Source organism: Prionailurus bengalensis, chromosome C2, assembly GCF_016509475.1.
Source record: "Prionailurus bengalensis isolate Pbe53 chromosome C2, Fcat_Pben_1.1_paternal_pri, whole genome shotgun sequence".
Lineage (NCBI taxonomy): Eukaryota > Metazoa > Chordata > Mammalia > Carnivora > Felidae > Prionailurus > Prionailurus bengalensis.
In genome coordinates this window covers 153,401,989-153,421,607 of record NC_057350.1, presented here as the reverse complement: position 1 = coordinate 153,421,607, position 19,619 = coordinate 153,401,989, and the positions used below count along the sequence as shown (strand labels likewise).

The 19,619-nt window shown below is 52.6% G+C and overlaps 1 protein-coding gene across 1 annotated transcript in view; it reads left to right on the top strand.

Annotated features, from left to right (window-relative positions):
* XYLB (xylulokinase) overlaps positions 1 to 19,619 on the top strand; it is a 60,518-nt gene that overhangs the window by 16,090 nt on the left and 24,809 nt on the right. The window contains exons 5-15 of the mRNA XM_043595733.1: positions 1,658 to 1,744; positions 2,364 to 2,492; positions 3,258 to 3,323; positions 4,894 to 4,966; positions 6,767 to 6,885; positions 10,639 to 10,720; positions 14,202 to 14,242; positions 14,778 to 14,893; positions 15,651 to 15,766; positions 16,428 to 16,501; positions 17,972 to 18,068. Coding sequence (XP_043451668.1) covers positions 1,658 to 1,744; positions 2,364 to 2,492; positions 3,258 to 3,323; positions 4,894 to 4,966; positions 6,767 to 6,885; positions 10,639 to 10,720; positions 14,202 to 14,242; positions 14,778 to 14,893; positions 15,651 to 15,766; positions 16,428 to 16,501; positions 17,972 to 18,068 — 1,000 coding nt within the window. The remainder of the gene's footprint in view (positions 1 to 1,657; positions 1,745 to 2,363; positions 2,493 to 3,257; positions 3,324 to 4,893; positions 4,967 to 6,766; positions 6,886 to 10,638; positions 10,721 to 14,201; positions 14,243 to 14,777; positions 14,894 to 15,650; positions 15,767 to 16,427; positions 16,502 to 17,971; positions 18,069 to 19,619) is intronic.

Here is a 19,619-nt window from a genome sequence, read left to right as displayed (position 1 = left end):
CCCCTCTCTCTCCCTAACCCGACAGGAATTTATTGCTCGTGTCCTTGTTAAACTACATGGATTCTGAGTGATCTCACCCACTTCTCTTACCTAAATCTCAGGCTGGGACACCCTCTCCCTCCTGGGCATCCCCCGGCCCCATGGCCAGGTATCCCAACCTCTGTGCTAGACTGAGTGCTCTGTCTTTCCCCAGGGCCACGACCCACCCATCATCCTTGACCCCATGTCCAAGGGGGTCCCCATGTCCCATTGATTTGTTACATGACTCTTGAATCTACCACACCTTCTCTCCAATTTTGCCTCTGTTGCCCCAGGCCAAACGTCTATGATTTTTCTCTGGGTCTCTGCTTCAGCCTCCCTGCCTCCCCTATACCTTCTTTGTGACTCTCCCAAACCCTTTTATACATTTAGCCCTGGCCACGTCACTCCCCTGCTAATCCAGAGTTCCCACACCTCCCCGATAAACCCCAGCTTCCTGAGTACGGACGTCAAGGCCCTGGTGCTCAGGCTGTCCCCACCACCTCCCACCTGAGACCCAGCCCACTGTTTAGAATGCCACCCTTCCGGGGAGCCTGGGTGGCTCAGTGATTAAGCGTCCGACTTCAGCTCAGGTCATGATCTGGTGGTTTGTGGGTTCGAGCCCCGTGTCGGGCTCTGTGCTGCTGGTGCAGAGCCTGCTTGGGATTCTCTCTCTTTCCCTCTCTCTCTCTGCCTCTCCCCTACTCATGCTTTCTCTCTCTCTCAAAATAAATAAACTTAAAAAATAAATAAATAAAAAGAATGCCACCATTCCCCACGCCTGCCAACCTCTCACCTGTGGTTGCTCTCTGCATGGAACACCCACACACTCAACTCTCAGCTCCTTTCCTACTAATCATGTCCACCTCTACCCATGAGTGCCCCAGTTGGTTAGATGCCCCTCCTCTGTGTTCCTGCTGCCCTGCCACTGCACATCCATGGGGTTTTATAATTGTATGTTTGTGTCTTCTTCCCTGCGTCAACCCCAGTTCAAGAGAATAGGGACAGTACTATCCTATTCATCTGTCTCATTGCCTGGCATGATCTAGGTGCTCAATAAATGTTTGTTGAATGGGGGCGCCTGGGTGGCGCAGTCGGTTAAGCGTCCGACTTCAGCCAGGTCACGATCTCGCGGTCCGGGAGTTCGAGCCCCGCGTCGGGCTCTGGGTTGATGGCTCAGAGCCTGGAGCCTGTTTCCGATTCTGTGTCTCCCTCTCTCTCTGCCCCTCCCCCGTTCATGCTCTGTCTCTCTCTGTCCCAAAAATAAATAAACGTTAAAAAAAAAAAAATTAAAAAAAAAAGTTTGTTGAATGAATGAATGGGTGAGTGAATGAAGGCGTGAATTTCAGATAATATTATGAGCAACATATTTAAGTACAACTTTACAGAATTACCAAAATCCAGACCAATAATTCTTTCTCGGATCCTTCCTGTAAGTTTTGAGGTGAACAGAGCAGAGCTCTCATTTTCTAGAAATGAAAACCAAGTCTCACAAAGGTGATGAGTTCTGTGACTAAGAAGTGGCAGGGGCAGGCTTGGAGCCCGTTTCTTTCGGGGTGTGGTCTGCAGTCTTTCTGTGTCTCCAAAGTGGTAACGGTGTGTAGCCGTGTGAACGTGTGGGTGCGTTTTCCCTCCACAGCAACATGGAAGTGTATACTGGAAGGCTGGGGCCAGCCAGGTGCTGAGAAGCCTGTCACCAGACCTCCCGTTACATAAGCAGCTGCAGGTAACCGTGGCCATGTTGTGGGAGTCTGAGAAAATTCTGTGGGGTGGGGTGAAGGGCCCAAGCCCCTGTGGGTCCTGAAGTCTGGGGCTTTTGTGCATTGTCAAGGGTATAGGAACTTGGCTCGGGCAATAGTGCTGTGAACATGGTCTGCCCTGCCCCCCAATGGGTATCCCTGGTGTCTGAACAGAGGGTGGGGTGCCAACAGTCCTCATCGAGGGTCCCTTCCAGTCTGGCATGGCTCCGGCTAGTTCCCCGTTTGGGGATCTCCCCATGGGGCGTGCTGCCTCCTGGTGATGCTGGGAAGGCAGGCTGTGTCTTCTCCACACCTCCCAGCTTCAGATGCCTCCGTGACACTGCACTTGGCTGCTCATCTCTAGTGTTGCCTGCAGTGCTCAGGTGTCCTTATTAGAACCTTCAACCTCCAGCTTTCTGGGGAGAGACCGCGCAGAGCCAGGCCAAGATTTGGGCACGAAGGGCTTGCCCGTGGGTCTTCCTAGGGCACATGCAGGGAGGTCACATGCAATCACAGCCGTGATTGGCAGTGTAACCGCCAAGGCCAGGGTGGCTCCCAGAGTCAGCAGGCATCGTTCCAGCCTGCGCCTTTGTTCCTCCCCTCCAGGCTTGTTTCTCCATCAGCGACAGCCCGGTGTGGATGGACTCCAGCACCACAGACCAGTGTCGCCAGCTGGAGGCCGCGGTGGGCGGCGCCCACGCTCTCAGCTGCCTCACAGGCTCCCGGGCCTACGAGGTGCGCCGCACCTGCCACGGGCTGGGGATTAGGGTTGGTCCCGGGAGGAAGGTCCGGTTGCTGGCTCTGGTCCTTTCTGGTCCCTTCTCCCTGGGTGTCTGGGAGGACACAGCTGCCGACCCACCCCCAGGGGAATCACAGGAGACACGTGGGTGTCTGGCCCCTGGGTCTGCGCCCTGTTGTCCTGCCTCCCTCTGCTGCTGGCGAGCCAGGACGGACCTCCTGTTGCCCTTTTCGCAGAAGGGAGCTGAGGCGTGGACGTGGCTGTGCTCCTCGTGTCGAGCGGCCCTGTACGGGGGCGACGATGGCACCTCCGCTTCAGCCTCTAAGCGGGGGCCAAAAATAGCACCCACACTTCGAGCAGTTTTGAACCCGAGAGGAGTCAGTGCATGTAAGGCAGCGCCTGGAAATGTTCCAAAAAAGAAAAAAAAAAAAGCCAGCTTCGGTTCCCGCTGCCTTCAGCCACCCTTCCAGGGCCGGCTGCGATTGGCGCAGCTGGGGTCATGTGACCCCTCCTGCCTTGAGAACAATGGGGGGGGGGGGAAATACCCTGCGCAGGCGCTCTTGGTCAGCTTCGCCATTGCCTTGCGGGTGAGGAGCGAGGCTTATTCCTGGAGGGTGTTGAGCAAACATTTCTAGAGTCGAGGCCTTGAGAAAGCTTCCATTGTACTAATATCCAGAGCATGCTACGCTAACCTCACTTTGTGAGAGCCGATCATTGCACATAGGATATGGATTTTTAAGAATTTGAGCTCTTCTCTGCAGCGATTTACGGGAAACCAGATCGCGAAGATTTACCAGCAGAACCCCGAGGCCTACTCACACACGGAGGTCGGTTCAACGTTCCTCTTTGATTTCAGTCACAGTTGAATTCCTTTTGTAATACTTAACCTTTAGTATAAATACATCTCGCGCGCATTGGCCAAAAGCATGGATTAGCAGACATTGAAAATGATATATTCAGTTTGGCTTTTTTTCCCCCTCATCGTCGAGCTGTTTCCAAAGAGGAAGGAAAGAATGGAATCGTGGGAAAGAGAAGTCAGGGTCTGTCTTGACCCCAGAGGGCAGGGGCAGGGTGGGAGCAGTGGGGACTGGTGTCTTCTCCGGCCACCAGAGTAGTAGGAGTTCCAGGTGCCCTTTAGTCTCCATCTTCTCAGTTTCCTGCATGGAAATGGCTACCAGGCACTTGATTGGTGTGGGCTGAGTGTTTTCTCCAGAAATGTGGAAAGCTGAGCCCCTGTGTCCCTAGCTGTGGCCCTTCAACCGGAGCCTGTGTCCCAGGAACTCAGATTCATTCCTTGGACCACGGTCGCCGAGAGCTGGCACTTAATGCCGCCTGAGAAGCAGCCTGACACCTTGGCTAGTGATTGTCGTCTCTGAATAATTAGAAAACGATCAGCTCATGTTCAACCAAAGTGCCTTTTTAATCTTGGGAGTTAACAGCATCCGGTTTGTTGTTTAATGACTCAGGGTTCCAGATTACTCTGCAGCATGTGCTGTGTAGATTTTGGGGAGGAGGGGAAGGGCAGAGATGTAAAACCCTCTCCAAATTCCGTGTGGAACCAAGGTGGCCTGAGGGGGGACAGGGGACAGGAGGTGCTGGCATTCTCTGCAGTGGTCCAAGGGCCGGTGATTCCCACGTGGAAGCACAGACCCCCAGGCCAACATTTGAAATCCATTATCAGTCCTCCAGCTCCTGAGGGACTGGTTTTCGCTTGAGTTGCTCTGGACCCCCGAGGGTGTCTTTGTTGGTTCTGAGTCCTGTGGCCACACACACCCTCTTCCCTTGTGATTTAGATATAAAGACCACAGGGATGGAGGAAGGAGATCAGGCATCCCACCTCCTGGATTCTGGGTAGAAAAGCCACTTCCCCGGGGCGCCTGGGTGGCGCAGTCAGTTAAGCGTCCGACTTCAGCCAGGTCACGATCTCGCGGTCCGGGAGTTCGAGCCCCGTGTCAGGCTCTGGGCTGATGGCTCAGAGCCTGGAGCCTGTTTCCGATTCTGTGTCTCCCTCTCTCTCTGCCCCTCCCCCGTTCATGCTCTGTCTCTCTCTGTCCCAAAAATAAATAAACGTTGAAAAAAAAATTAAAAAAAAAAAAAAAGAAAAGCCACTTCCCTAAGCACGGCTTTTTCATAGGGCTTGTTGCTTTTTTGCTTTGTCGGACTTGAGTTCTATGGCCCAACAGAAACGGCAGCGTGAGGTGCTCTCCCAAGGAGTCTTGGTGATCCAGATACTCGGATGTTCTAGTACCCAAGATATTCAGTCACTGCCATTACTGGGCACCTTGCTCCAAGTTTCCACTTCCCTCCTCAATTGAAAGCTCTTCTCATGTTGTGCGCATCAGAGGATTCGGTGGCTTATGGAAATGAGTCCTAGCTGACTGTTTCTTCCTTTTACAGAGAATTTCTTTGGTCAGTAGCTTTGCTGCCTCCCTGTTCCTTGGGTCTTACTCTCCTATCGACTGCAGTGATGGTAAGCCTTCAGAGTCCTGGCGCTGGCCTGTTCCGTATGCACGTGCACATGTGGGGCTGTGGGCAGCGTGAGCCCTGCCCACCCGGCTGGGTGCTAGTCTTTTAGCCCTGTCGTCTGTTGCCGAGAAGGGAGCATATTGTCTTCTGCTGTGTAATAAATGTCCCCGGTGCTTAGCAGCCAAAGACCACAAGTGTTGATGATCTCGCAGAATTTCCGCAGGTCTGTAATCTTGGAGCAGCTTGGCTGGCTTGTGTGGCTCAGGAGCTCTCATGGGGTGGCCTTCAAGCTGGCAACCAGGACCAGTCATGTAAAGGCTTGACTGGGGCTGGAGGATCCACTTCCAGGGCTCCAGACAGAACTGGTTTGAGGCCTGTGTTCCTCTCCATGTGGCCGTCCCATAGGACCACTCACGACACTGGAGCTGGATCCCCCTCCTCCCCCCGGGTGAGGGATGAGAGGAGAGTGCAGTCAAGCAGAAGCTGCAGAATCTTTTACACCTTAGTCTTGGAAGTGTCCTACCGTCCCTGCTGCCCCACCCTGCTGGTCACAACAGACCTCCCCAGGTATAGGAAGACAGGGACCTCACAAGGTGTGAACACCAGGGCTCAGGGCTGAGCACGAGCCATCTTGGAGCCTGGCTCCCCCAAGGAGTTGTTTCTTGGGGAACGCAAGAGAGTGGTGAGCTTCTGGAGTCCAAAACCTTGCCCGAAATAACTGCGGGTGATGCCAGTGAGGAAGGAAAGCTGGGACAAGGCTGCCGAAGGCACTTTTGCATGCGGCCGGGCTGCAAGGCCTGCCAACAGAAGAGGGGACCAGAACGCAGAGCAAGAGCCCAGGCCTATGAACGTGGCTTCAGAGGAGTCTTGGAATGCTCAGAGCCTCCTGGGACTCCATCTGGAGTGTTTGAGTGCTGTCGTTTGCCAGCTGTTATTCTAGTGTTCAGGGAGAGGAAGCCGGTCCCCCAGCTTCACTTACAATCTGGAGAAGAGAAGGTTCCCACAGGTAGCTCTGGAGAAGTGAGACCAGCAGAACCCTGAGCCTGGAACAGCATGTGTCCACTTGTGTTCGCCACACCTCCCCTGGGGCTGTTTGTGCTGCGGGGGGGAAAGTCACAGCCCCACTCCCGGGGCGGTCCAGAGGTTCGCGTTTTTCAGCCTCAGCCGGACCCTCCACGCCGCTGTCCTCACCCCCCTGAGAGGTCACCCCCTGATTTACCTGTGGTCTGACCTCCTCACCTGGGTGCATGACTCCATTAGCATCCTGGCCGACGTCTATGTGCCTCCACCTGGACCCAGGGGAGGAGGAAGATGGGAGGCCTCCCCCTGTGCTCTGGCTCGTCTCCCCCTCGCCGTCCTCAGGAAAGCCTCGGGAGCAGTAGATTGTTTTCAGACAGGCTTAGCTTCCCTCGATAAGTTAGATGTGATTGGGAAATCCTGAGGGCTGACCCACATCAGCACAGGGCTGCCTCCAAGCAGACACCTTGAACCCAGGGGCCACAAAGAACAGTGCCTGGTCTACGTATTGTCGGGTCTTAGGGCTGCAGATTTGCAGGCTAATGGTGGAGCTCGAGCCCGTGAGGGATATGCGGAGGAGGCGGGGCCGTGTGTTTCCAAGGGCCCCTGTGGACCTCATGTTTGCCAGCTCCGTAATGACCCAGGCGCACCGTATACGTTCCGGTGGGAAGAGGTCCAAGTGTAAGTTTGCTGCAAGAGGATGATTGGCTTTCTGCCCCACTGGTACATTTTCCCAAAAGGTCCTTTCTAAAGATGTTTCTGTTTCTTGTTTCCTTCATTCCCTTAGGTTCTGGAATGAATTTGTTGCAGATCAAGGACAAAGTCTGGTCGCAGGTCTGCCTTGCTGCCTGTGCTCCTCATTTAGAGGAGAAGCTTGGCTCACCGGTACCGTCCTGCTCAGTTGTGGTAGGTCCTCTTTCCGGCGGCGTGGCTCCTTTAGGAGCTGGCAGCTACTGGGGAAAGCAGTGTACAAGAGAAGCGTTTGACATGTCAAAGCCGAACGTCTTGATCAGTGCCTTGCATTTAGCAGGTACTCAGGTGCAGGTATATATGACTGCCTCGTGGCGGTGAGGTGTGGGGTAGGGGGACTTAGGAAAATTCTGGTAGAAATTTATTAGGATAGGAAGAAAAGTTGAAGGGATAAGTTGTGGGTGATTGCATACGTTAGGAAAAAATACACAGAATGCTGAAATTCTTGGGGTAGGAACCACCTCTGAAGCTTGAAGGAGGCAGAGAGTAGGAGTAAATACAAAGAGGTGCCAGGAAGCTACGGAGAACGCAGTCCCTGGCACCGTATTGCCCAGGCTGGAATGTCGTCTCTGCCATTTGCCAGCTTTGTGATTTTAGTCTGTGCCTCTGTTTCCTCATTTCTATTGTTCCTGAAGGAATAATGATACTTTCTGTGTTGTCAGACTGATGTGCAGAATAAACAGGTCGATGCATTTAAAGTTTATTTATTTATTTCGAAAGAGAGAGAGAGAGAGAGAGCACAAATAGGGGAGGAGTGGCGAGAGAGGGAGGGAGAATTCCAAGCAAGCTCCACGTCGTTAGCATGGATGCAGGGCTTGAACCCACGAACCGCGAGATCATGGCCTGAGCCGAAATCAAGAGCTGTGCGCTCAGCCAACTGAGCCACCCAGGTGCGCTGTAAGTGAGCTGATGCATTTAAAGTGCTCAGGATAGTTCTCGGTCCCAAGGGCAATATGAAAAACATTCAGGGCAGCCACACGGGAAAGGATGAAGTGGGACCACTCTTACACCACACACAAAAATGAGCTCAAAATGGATGAAAGACTTGAATGTTAGACCTGAAAGCATGGAACTCCTAGAGAAAAACAGGTGTTGGTGATGATTTTGGGGATTTGATACCAAGAGCAAAGGCAAGAAGAGCAAGTGGGACTATATCAAACTTAGAAGCTTCCGCACAGCAAAGGGAAACCATCGACAAGACTGAGAGGCCGGGGGCCTGGGTCGCTCGGTTGAGCCTCTGACTCTTGATTTCGGCTGAGGTCATGATCTCACGGTTCCATTCGTGATTTTGAGCCCCTCGTGGGGCTCTGTGTTGGAGATACACAGCCCGCTTGGGATTCTCTCTTTGCCCCTCCCCTGTGCTTTCTCTCTCTCTCAAATAAACTTCAGAAAACCAAAAATGCAACCTATGGGATGGGAGAATATACATAAAAATCATGTATCTGGGGGCACCTGGGTGATTCACTCGGTTGGGCGTCCGACTTTGGTTTAGGTCATGATCTCATGGTTCATGAGTTGGAGCCTCACGTCGGGCTCTGTGCTGACAGCTCAGAGCCTGGAACCTGCTTCAGATTCTGTGTCTCCCTCTCTCTCTGCCCCTCCCCCACTCATGCTCGCTCTCTCTCGCTCTCTCGCTCTCTCTCTCTCTCTCTCTCTCTCTGAAAAAATAAACATTAAAAAAATTTTTTCAAAATCATGTATCTGATAAGGAGTTAGCATCCAAAATATCTAAAGAACCCACACAACTCTGTAGCGAAAAGATGAAGAACATTTAACCATTAGCACGACACCCCATTCAGAATGCACACTGGCTGGGTGTATTTGCCTTGGTTTCCCCCAGTTAACTGGCTTTAGTTCTAGGCTGCTCTGTGGGGAGAATGGAGTAGACAGCTAGGCCCTGCCCTCAGGGGCCCTTTGGCAGGAACATGTGCCACACACAGAACGGCTGGGTGGTTGAGGATGTCAGTAGGAAGGAAGGAGAAGGGTCCCTGAGGCCTGAGGAGGGTGATGAGAAGGATCAGGCTGCCACTGTGCTGCCCGTTCAGAGTCTCAGCCACAAAAGCACTTTTCTGAGATCAGCACCGATGCACAGAGCTTAGGGAGGGGTGTCCCCCGCCTCGGAAGGGGGACAGTTCAGGACCCAGCCTTGCTGAAGCACAGCAGAAGGAATAAGGAAGGGCCAACAGGAAACAGCCCAGCCTCTGGGATTGGTATTCCATGCACGGCTTCTGGTTTTGTGTGAGATGGGAAGCAATGTTTTGTCCACGGCAACAGGCTTTGTTTTCCTTATGCCGGGAACACATGCCTCCAGGAGGGAGCTCGTGCACAGACTAGCAGCTTGAGGAACCAAAAAGAACCGACTCTGAAAAGCATGTTTTCATTTGTAACAGATGCACCCACGTGATGGGGGGGTCGGGGGACGGGGACAAGCGGAACCGGTGTTTCCCATCATCCCTTCTTCGGAAGGTGGTGCCCAGGCAGCTTTCACGTTTTTTGCAGGAAGATAGCTGGAGATGGATGGTATTGGACGCTTCTCCAGCCCTGCCTTGCAGCCTCCTAACCCATCTGTTTGACCAGCTGCTGGGGCTTTTCAGTGTCACCTGGCCGCAGCCTGCCGCGGTGGGATCTCATTTCCCTCCCTCTCCGCCCAGGGCTTCTGTGACTCCGTGTTTGTGCTCTGCAAACCTGGAGGTCCAGGGAGTTAACATCCCAGGGGACACCCTTCAGTAGCGGGGGCCTGTGGAGATGCGCCCCTCGCCCCGTTCCCAGGTGGACAACCCCCAGATCCTTTACACGGCTCCTCGGACGCTGCCCACAGTGGCGACCAGCTTGACAGTGTACCCTTGGGTGGCCTCTCCCTCCTCCCCAGGTCCCCTTTCGTTTTCTGGGGTCACTTTCCCAAATAAGCCACCTGCACACGAACTCTGACTCTGGCTCTGTTTTTGGAGGCAACGGGGTCTGAGACATTTCTCTCCCAGGAGATGGCTTATTCTGATGTAAGACTGAAATTTTGCTATAAGGAGCAAAATTTCTTTCTAGGCCCCAGGAAAACCCATCATTTATTTCAAACTTTTGGAACTAAGGTAAAGTCAGGGAAAGGTGGGGGGGGGAAAGTGTCTCTTTTATAGCTGTGTTTTCTATGGGTCTGTCTAGCGGGTGTCCCTGATCTCTGGTCCCACAGCTGCCCTTGGAGGAGCCTTGGGGGCCATGCTTCTCAGGGGAGTTCCCTCCCCCACACTGCCATTTTTTTGGTTTATTTTCTCTAGAAAGTTGACCTCTGCATTTGCATGTTGATTCTTCTTTTTTTTTTAGTGTTTATTTGGAGAGAGAGAGAGAGAGCACAAGCAGGAGAGGGGCAGAGAGAGAGGGAGACAGAGGATCAGAAGCAGGCCAGCACAGAACTCTATGTGGGGCTTGAGCTCAGAACCGTGAGATCATGAACTGAGCTGAAGTCGGCGGCTTACCTGACTGAGCCACCCAGGCGCCCCGCATGTTTGGTCATTCTTAATCAGATTGCTGGGCTGATAGAATGAGTATGTAAGGCATTATGTCTTTCCGTGAATTTGCTTACTGTGTGTCCACTGGTTATGTACTTACCGTTAATGCTATACCAGAATGTGGAGCTTACGAAAAAAGTACAAGATGGGGATTGGTTTGTTCTAGCTGCCTCTCAAAATCCAGTGGTGTTCAAGGCAGTGGGATGACCTTAAATGTATAGTTCCAAGCCTGTGCTGCGTTCCTCTGGCTTTTTGTGAACAGGAGGGGACATCCTGTTGCGACATCCCTTGAGAGTGATGTGAGTGCAGGCCCAGTGACCTGGGGCTCGTAGCATTCTTGCAACCTGCGGTTTGGACGGCTGTGAACAGGTGGGATTTGCCTCAGTAGGGCGTACTTGCTTCTCCTCCTCAGGGAGCCATTTCTTCCTACTACGTCCAGCGCTATGGATTTCCTCCAGGATGCCAAGTGGTGGCCTTTACTGGGGACAACCCTGGTGAGTACCTCACAGGATTTCACTCTCCCAAGTAGCCTGACTGGGTCCATTTGAGAATGTCAGCCAGTCCAGCCTCTTGAAACCCTTCCTCCCTGGCCACCTGCCACACTGCTGGCCTGTAATCTGCCTCCTTGTACCTGCCCCGCCTTGGTTCTGCCTCTGCTTCTGCCTCTGCCTTCTGGAGCCGCCGAGGGCTGCCCCCTCCGCCCCAGGAGAGAACTGATCAGTGGTTAAGGAGGGTAGTCCTGCCCACCACCCCCCTTGCAACTGCCTTTTCTGTTCCAAGCTAAACATCTCAGTTCCTCCAGCCCTTCCTCTGGGACGTGGTCTTGGGTCTCCTCCCCATCATTTGCTCTATGGATATGAGTTATTCCTCATCCGAACACCTTTCCCTCCCCCTGCCACTCCAGGAGGGGTCATCAGGTCTCTGAAGAAAGGCCAGATGGCCACACTGTACCACCAGACCGCTGCCCCTCAGCCCCACCCCCGGCAGCCCTTTCCCTAACGAGCCACCAAATTAGGATTGCCAGGTAAATACAAATACAGGTACAGGACACCCAGCGTAACTCCCATTTCAGAGGAACAACAAATAATAACGTAATATAAGCGCATCCCTTGCGATATCTGTATTTCACATAACCACAAATGATTTTTTAGTGTAAGTATGTCCCAAAGCATGTTTCTCTGAAATTCAATTTAACTGAGTGTCCTCCACTTTGTCTGGCAACTCGACCCTAAATCACCCTCCTAGGCTCCTGCTCTAAGGAAGTGAGGGTCAAGTAACGTGGCCGAGGACCAGGGTCTGCTGTCCGAGGGAGGCTGACTTCCCTTCGTAGAGCCTCTCCTGCTTTCCTCCATGGTCAGGGAACATGCGTGGCTCTCTGTGCTTTCTTTCTTTTTTAACTTTTTTAATGTTTATTTTTGAGAGAGGGAGACAAGAGAGAGTGAGCAGGGGAGGGGCAGAGAGAGGGAGACACAGAATCCAAAGCAGGCTCCAGGGTCCCAGCCGTCAGCACAGAGCCTGAGGGCGGGACTCAAACCCACCGACTGTGAGATCATGACCTGAGCCAAAGTCGAACGCTTAACCGACTGAGCCACCCCGGCACCCCGTGGCTGTCTGTTCTATTTCACTCTCCTTTGAAACACATTTCTTTCTATTTTCAGACTTCAGCCCTTCTCCCGGTTTCAACACCCACTAGCCTCCCTGTACTTTCCTTCTGTTGGCTGTGTAGACGAGCAGGATATGAGCATCAAAAATAAATAGAGGCATGTGTGCCTAGGAGTGTAGTTGTGTGCCTCGAAATAGAGCTGATGGCCCTGGTTAAAATTCATTCTTAATAACAGTGGCTATATTATTAGCAGTAGTATTCGATTCCATATTTTCTGCAGTGTCTGTGTATATTTTCGTGATGAGGGAAAAACATTTAAGTCACTGCTGTTCAGCCACTACTACAAATACCACTCATGGTGTTCCTCAGTCTGCTTCCGGCCTGTCTGCTCTGGAGCTGAGGGGACAGCTAGCACGTCCCCGCCACGCTTGTGGCCGCATCTGTGACCTGTCTCTCCCGGGACAGCTGTGGCTCTGGTATCTGGGGGGATCCCCAGGAGCCAGACAAGGGCCCTTCCTGTCCCTGAGCAATTTCTGTAGATGATCGTGCGGAACCCTGTTGTCAGAGCACAGAACCAAACAGACCAGGTTTTGGAGGAAGGATCCCAGTGTTCCTGGTCCAAAGGTGAAGGGGAGGGAGGTAGACGCTGGTAGACAGTGGCCTGATTTCCACGGTGGCGAGGCATGAAGCCCCATGCTCTGTCCCTGGGTCGAGAGGCATCTCCAGCCTGTAGTGTGCATGTTCTGGTGCCCCAGGCTCCCAGGGCCCACTCAGGGCCAGTTCCCATCAGCCCTAAAAGTTGGGAGGTCAGAGAAGAGCAGAGAACAGTTGGTTTATGAGCACCAATTTAGGAAAATTCTACACTTTTGTGGGCCACGTCTATTTTCCTTTCGGAATGAAAATAACCTCACTGAGTCTCGTTAGGCGGTGTATACACTCGTATCTCCTCTATCAACTAGAAGCATGTCAGGAGGAAGAAGGGGCCTTTTTAACCACTGCAGTGAGCTTCTGGGCATGTTTGAGCAGGAATGACAAAAAAGCAGCTTTCCGATCCTTCCTCTTGGACCTCGGTTTCAGGCTGAATGTTAGAGATCCCAGGCAGGTAGCCCTTTAGTCGGTTCCTCCCCAAGTCTGGCCTTTAGTCTGCTGGTGTTTTATTTATTTATTTATTTATTTAATGTTTATTTATTTCTGAGACAGAGAGAGACAGAACATGAGTTGGGGAGGGGCAGAGAGAGAGAGGGAGACACAGAATCTGAAGCAGGCTCCGAGCTGTCAGCACAGAGCCCGACGTGGGGCTCGAACTCACGAGCCGTGAGATCATGACCTGAACCAAAGTCAGTGGCTCAACTGACTGAGCCACCCAGGCGCCCCGCTCTGCTGGTGTTTTAAATAATGTATTATTAGCTGCTCCCTCATTAAAACAGCAGGGGTAACAAGCAAACAGACTAACAGACGCTTGTGCTCTTTTTCTTACAAGGGATACCTCTTCACTGCAGGAAAAAAAATTTGTTTAATGCTGACGAACCAAAGGAAGGATGCAAAAATCATCCATAAGCTCTTAACCCTGAGATAGCTACAGCTACAGTTTTGATGGCTATCCTTCCAACTTTCTTCCTATGCTCATAAGTAAACATATCTTATTTTAACTAACCTGGGCAATCTTTTTGTGCAGTATCATTTGAATGGTTGCCTGCAGTCCAGTCGTCCCGCTTTATTTCCCCAGTCCCTGACAGTGGAGGCTGATGGGGCTTCCAGTGTTTGGGGACACATCCAAACACTGGATGTGTTTGTACTCAGCAGTACCCATGGCTGGTTGTACTCAGCAGAAGTGATTGAGTGCATCTGTCCTTCCCACATCTCCTTTCACTCATTCATTCAGTCTCTCGACATTTAGTGAGTACCTACTGCATGCCAGACCTTTCAGCTCCAGAGTACATCAGTGAGCAAAGCAGACAAGAATTGCTCTTAGGGGCCTCATGTCTAAGGGGGACGGACAGTCCCCTTTACCTTCTGCTTGGGTGGAAGGAAGCCCCAACTCCTGCCTCACCTTGTGACACACTCTGCCGTGTGTATCCTGATGTCTTGACTTGGGCCCCTTGGTTCTTGGCACTCTTGTGAGCACCTGATGGTGGGGAGTTTGGGCCCCTTTAGAAGAAGCTGGGAAGCATGACCACAGGGACTCTACCCCCTGACCCCTGGGACCTTCCCTTGGGCCATCCTGAGCCCTCAACTCACCCTGTTCCTTCCTCTACCCTAGCATGTGGATTGGGGCGGGAGGTAGGGGCTGGCTCCCACCTGGGGGTGAGTGTGGTTTGCTTTGTGGCTCCATGTGACCTCCAGCTAACCAGAGGCTCCCCTCCTATTCTCAGCGTCGCTGGCAGGCATGAGGCTGGAGGAAGGTGACATTGCGGTAAGGTGACTTCTCACACCTACAGGCGGAGCTAACTCTTCCTGCCCTAGGGGACAGGGGTTCTGGGCCCCAGTAGCATCTTTGTTGTCTATTAGAGGGTCTGCTGGCCCCAAAAGGCAGCTGAAGGAGGGGATAGGAAGACCTAGGCCCCAGGATCTATTCGTATCTCCTCTGTTAGAAGGTCATGGCCTTTGCTGGCAGGTCCCCTTAACAGTGGCCAGTCTTGCTTGGTGCAGTGACAGAAGGGTCTGACCCTTCTGGGTCTAGTGGGAAAGTCATTGGGGAATCAGTTGTTACCCAAACCATTAGTTAGATGCAATTGTGGTTAAATTCTAAGAAATTGGCCTACAGTTTCCATGAGATCCTAAATCTGGTTGCTAACTTTAGACTTACCTGATGTGGGAGGGTCAGAAGGAGGTTTCTCCGAGGAAGGGACATTTAATCAGCGGTCAACGGCATCAGGAGTGACATGATGGGGGTCAGGGCTGGTATAGCTGAGCAGAGAGGCGCCTCACCTCTGCCCGTTTCTTCCTAGGTCAGCCTGGGCACCAGCGACACCCTATTTCTCTGGCTCCAGGAGCCCATGCCCGCCCTGGAAGGGCACATCTTCTGCAACCCCGTTGGCTCCCAGCACTACATGGCACTCCTCTGGTAGGCTTGATGGGGAAGAGGGTGGTGTGGGCAGGTCTGGTACCATCTGGAGCCCTCAAGTCATTGTGCTCAGCAGCTGAGACCCCGGGACGCGTTGGGTCCTTCTGACAGCAGAGCTGGGTGGGGAAGAACCCGGCATCTGGAGTCCTCCCCAAACCCAGATTGCAGTCCCATCCTCAACACCTATATCTTGTGTGCAGATGCCACAGCACATGTGAGTCACACTTTGCTCATGAAATGGGAAGAATAAAAGGTTTACTTCGTAGCGTTGTTATGACGTGCCTAGCACATGGTAGGCCTTCAACAAATGGTAAGAAGCACATCCTGCCTCCTGACAGTCGTCATGGAGGAGGTGTGCTCTGTACCCTGATCACAGGCCTTTGGAAACCCACTGGAAGCTACTCAGGGAAGTTTCTGAGCCTCTAGGCCCCAGGAACCATTGGAGAATATATAGGTCTATTAAGTTTACCAGCTCTGTTCCATCATCCGGGTGGTATGATGTATAGAAGCCACAGCTCCCTGTCTCTCCCTGGTATTTCTCCCTGTCTCTCGCTGGTATTTCAGGGCTGGTTGTGGCAACCGCACAAGAGCCCAAGACCAGTGCATTTCCCCGCAATTCCGAGGGGCCTTTGCTGGGCCCGATACCTTGCGGTCCAGCCTGACCTGCAGCCCTTCTCCCTCGGATTCTTCACCAAAATATGTGGGTGCAGTCAGCAAGCACTGGGTCCCTCCCTCAGAGGTGTGTGTGCTTCTGCAGCTTTAAAAATGGCTCCCTCATGAGAGAGAAGATCCGTGATGAGTCAGCTGCCTGTTCCTGGAGTGAGTTCTCTGAGGCACTGCGGTCCACGGAGATGGGGAACGGCGGGAACCTGGGTAGGCTATTTGGTGATGCCTGGGCCTGTCAAGGGCAGCGGTTGCTGGCAGAAGGGACAGGGCCTAGGGCCTCAGGGGTATGGGGAGGTGAGGGCCATGGAGCAGCCAAGGGGAGCCCTACCTGTCTATCCTTCTGCCCCATGGGCCTTCCAGACTAGTGTGAGACCCCATGATCTGAGTAAGGTTGGGCCGTTCTCCATGCTTTGAGTGGAAGTCAGGCCATAACTGCATCTCTGTCCCCCTCAGAGGCCCTGGTGACGGCATCAGGGATGGCAGCCACGGCTCCTGCTCTATCCCATTGTGTCCTCCACATGTAGCTTTCTGTCCCAGATGCAGCGTTCTGTTAGGAATGGTGGCCGGCCTTCTGAGCGGGGAGGAGACGTGTCTCCCTTGATCAAACCTGCGCTGGTATTTCAGGGCTGGTTGGGCAGCCGCCTCTGGCCCGGGCTACAGGTGAGAGTAGGAAAAACCGTCTCTAAGAAAGTGTAGCTCAGGGCCTTTCTTCCTGTCCTGCTGGAGAGCGGGAACCAAGGGTATTCCCCTGACTCTTCTGGCAGACCCAGATGTAGGGTCATTTCACCCTGTTCTTTAATAAGTCTTTGAGAAGCTTATCTTTTGTTTTTGATTCCTGACAGTGAATCTCTTCCCGGTCTTGTTTCAGGTTTTTATTTTGACGTAATGGAGATCACCCCTGAAATTATTGGGCGCCATAGGTTTAGTGCAGAAAACCGCAAGGTACGTGTGGTATTGGTATTGGAGAGAAATTGGCTCCATTTTTGAGTACTAAATTTAACAATCGCCTATCAGATTCTGCTGCTTTAGGGACGTCATGCATTTGCTCATCTATTATTAGAGCAGTTTCTTTTTAAGTTTATTTATTTTGAGAGAGAGAGAGAAAGCAGGCAGGGGAGGGGTAGAGAGAGGGGGATTCCCAAGCAGGTTTTGCACCATCAGCATGGAACCCGACACAGGGTTCAAACCCACGAACTGTGAGATCATGACCTGAGCCAAAGTCGGACGCTTAACCGACTGAGCCACCCAGGTGCCCCTAGAGCAAATGTTTTTGATGTGCCAGAGTGCATTTTAGTGCTGGGGAATCAGCAGGATCTAAGGCAGACATGCCTAGAAAACAGAGTGCAAATCACCTGTGTCCACGCTGACTATCACTGAGAGTCGTAGAGACTGTTGACTTGGCCGACTTAACCCTGCACCCCCGAGGACTGACACTGTCTCCAGATCAGGAATTCCTTCCTGGTGGAAGGCTTCTGGGACGGGGGGCACTAACATTTATTGAGGGCTGTTTAGCTCCAAGCACTGTGCTGATGGTTTCCTATATCCCTCATTTACTGCTCATAGCCTCTTGAGGTCCAGAGAGGCTAAATCATGTGCCCAAGTCACCAGGGCCTGGGTGGTGGAGGGGGGCCTCCAACCCCAGTCCTCCCTGGCCCTGAAGCTGCTGTTTTGTTTCTCCACCCTGCAGCCTTCCCTAGGTGGGGTCAGTAAGTCACTCTGTCTGGCAACTGTTACAGTTAGAGTAGGCATTGGATTTGTAGCTGATGAAGCCATTCTGTATTGGGTTAGAAGTGGGAAGCTTTATATAAACCGTAGAAGGAAGGAGTTCATCTCGGTTTTCTGAGGAAGGATCAGAGAAGATACAGAGAAGGTATGCCTGTTCCCTTTTCCATAAACCCATCGAGGGCTAACAGGGAGAAGGCAGGGTCTATGCTGGTCACAGGGGCTCAGGCATGGGCAGAGCTTGGGTTGACACCCATCAGCAGCTGTGGGTCGTCAGCGTCAGCTGCAGGCTGTCACTTAGTATCAAACACCCAGACCAGACTCTGCCGTCTAATTGGGTCATTGTAACCACCCTGAGACACAGGTACCGATATTACCTCAGTGTTGTTAAGACCCCAGCAAGGTCTGCGTAACTTACTTGAGGTCACAGAGCTGGACCCTTGGCGGCCTGAGACTAGCCCTCTGATGCTCTGTTTCTCCAGAGCGAACATGCATGAGGCTGGGAGTGTGTGTGTGTGAGTGATGTGTTTGTGTGACAGGTGCTTAGTTGGTTGAGCCGCACCGGAGGTCTGAATCACGGTTTCTGAATCTGGGCTGTCATTTAAAAAGACCACACACACACACACACACACACACAATGAAGGGAAAACAAGGAATCTTCACTCTGTGCCTGCTTTCTCTTGGGGACAGGTCCCAGCATTCCCCAGGGATATGGAGATCCGAGCACTGATTGAAGGGCAGTTCATGGCCAAGAGGATTCATGCCGAGGGCTTGGGCTACCGAGTCAGTAAGTGAGCTGCTCGTGGGCTGTGTTCTGGGGCACGGACCCTCATACCCTGAGGTGCCTGAGACCCTTCCCAATGTCCAGGCCAGGCCTCACAGATTTGTTGTGGCTTCATCACAAGGGCAGGAGGGACATGGAGCCTGGCCCCCGTGGCGTGGGGAGGTGAGTCAGGAGCGCCTTGGGCAGACAGGGACTAGGAGGCAGGCTATTCTGCTTCTCTGCTCTGTCCCCATGAGCCTGGCCTCCTGGTGAGTAGCTGTAGCACTTGGAGACCTTTTGTAACCTGAACCTCCAAGATGCCCCAAGCTCTGGACCCTGAGGACATGGGCAGTGCAGGTGGGAAAGGCCTACGTGGGGTCCATCTGCCCTGGGGGGGCCCTGTCCAGCACCGCGGCTCCATCGGGGACGAATGGGGATACAGAACCACTATTGAAACCAGAGGTCTGGAACGGAAAGGCAGAGCGGGGTGGGTTGGGGAGAGGGGCACCTGTGGGGAGAAAGGGATTTCTAAGAACCTGAGCTCCGGAATGGGCAGCTTTAGGTCCTTGAACTTCCCCTTAACTGCTGGCACTGGAGTGGCCTAGGGCGGGGCTTCTGCCGGGAGGGTGTATTTGTCCCTCTGGGCACCTGAAGCCTCTTGGCTTGAGCTCCAACTCATGATACTTTTATGGACAATCTGAGTTCTGTGTCGTATGTTTTATGTCTTTGAACCAACCAAGTCCGAGGATACTATAGCAGTAAGCATTAGGGAAGCTTTTTTGAGAAGCTGTCGTGCAGCATCTACTAAAGCCGCACACACACCTTCCAGCAGCCTCGCCTCTTGGCGAATGCATAACAGAAATGTGTACACGTGTTCTCTGAAGACGTCCAAGAGAACATTCATCGTGGCACGGTGCTTAATAGCCCTGCACTGGAACCCAACGCCCATCGATAGCAGGCAGGATAAGTGTGTGTGGGGTATTCATGCAGTGTGATACTACACAGAAACGAAAATCAAGCAGCCCCCACTAGCTGCAGCAAAAGGGGCAAATCTCATCAATGTAACTCGGTGGAACAAAAGAAGCCAGACACAAAAGTGCATGCGGCGGGAGTCCATGTACATCAAGTTCAAAACCAGACAACACGATTTGCAGTCACTGGAAGCCAGGACAGTTAGCAGCTACCTTTCAGGAGAAGGCAGGAGAGGGCCTCTGGGGTGCTGATGGTGCTGTCTTTCCTGAGTTACACGAGGTGTGTTGAGTGTGTGAGAATATGTCAGGCTGTCGGCTTATGAGGGGTTACGTACATTTTTCAGGATGTATGTGTGTTCACCACAAATTTTATTTATTTATTTATTTATTTATTTATTTATTTATTTAGAGAGCGTGTGTGAGCCAGGGAGGGACAGAGAGAGAGAGAGAGAGAGAGAGAGAGAGAGAGAGAGAGAGAGAATCCAAAGTAGGCTCCGTGTGGTCAGCATGGTGCCCAACGTGGGGCTCGAACCCCCAAACTGTGAGATCATGACCTGAGCTGAAACCAAGAGTTGGACACTTAACTGACTGAACCACCCAGGCG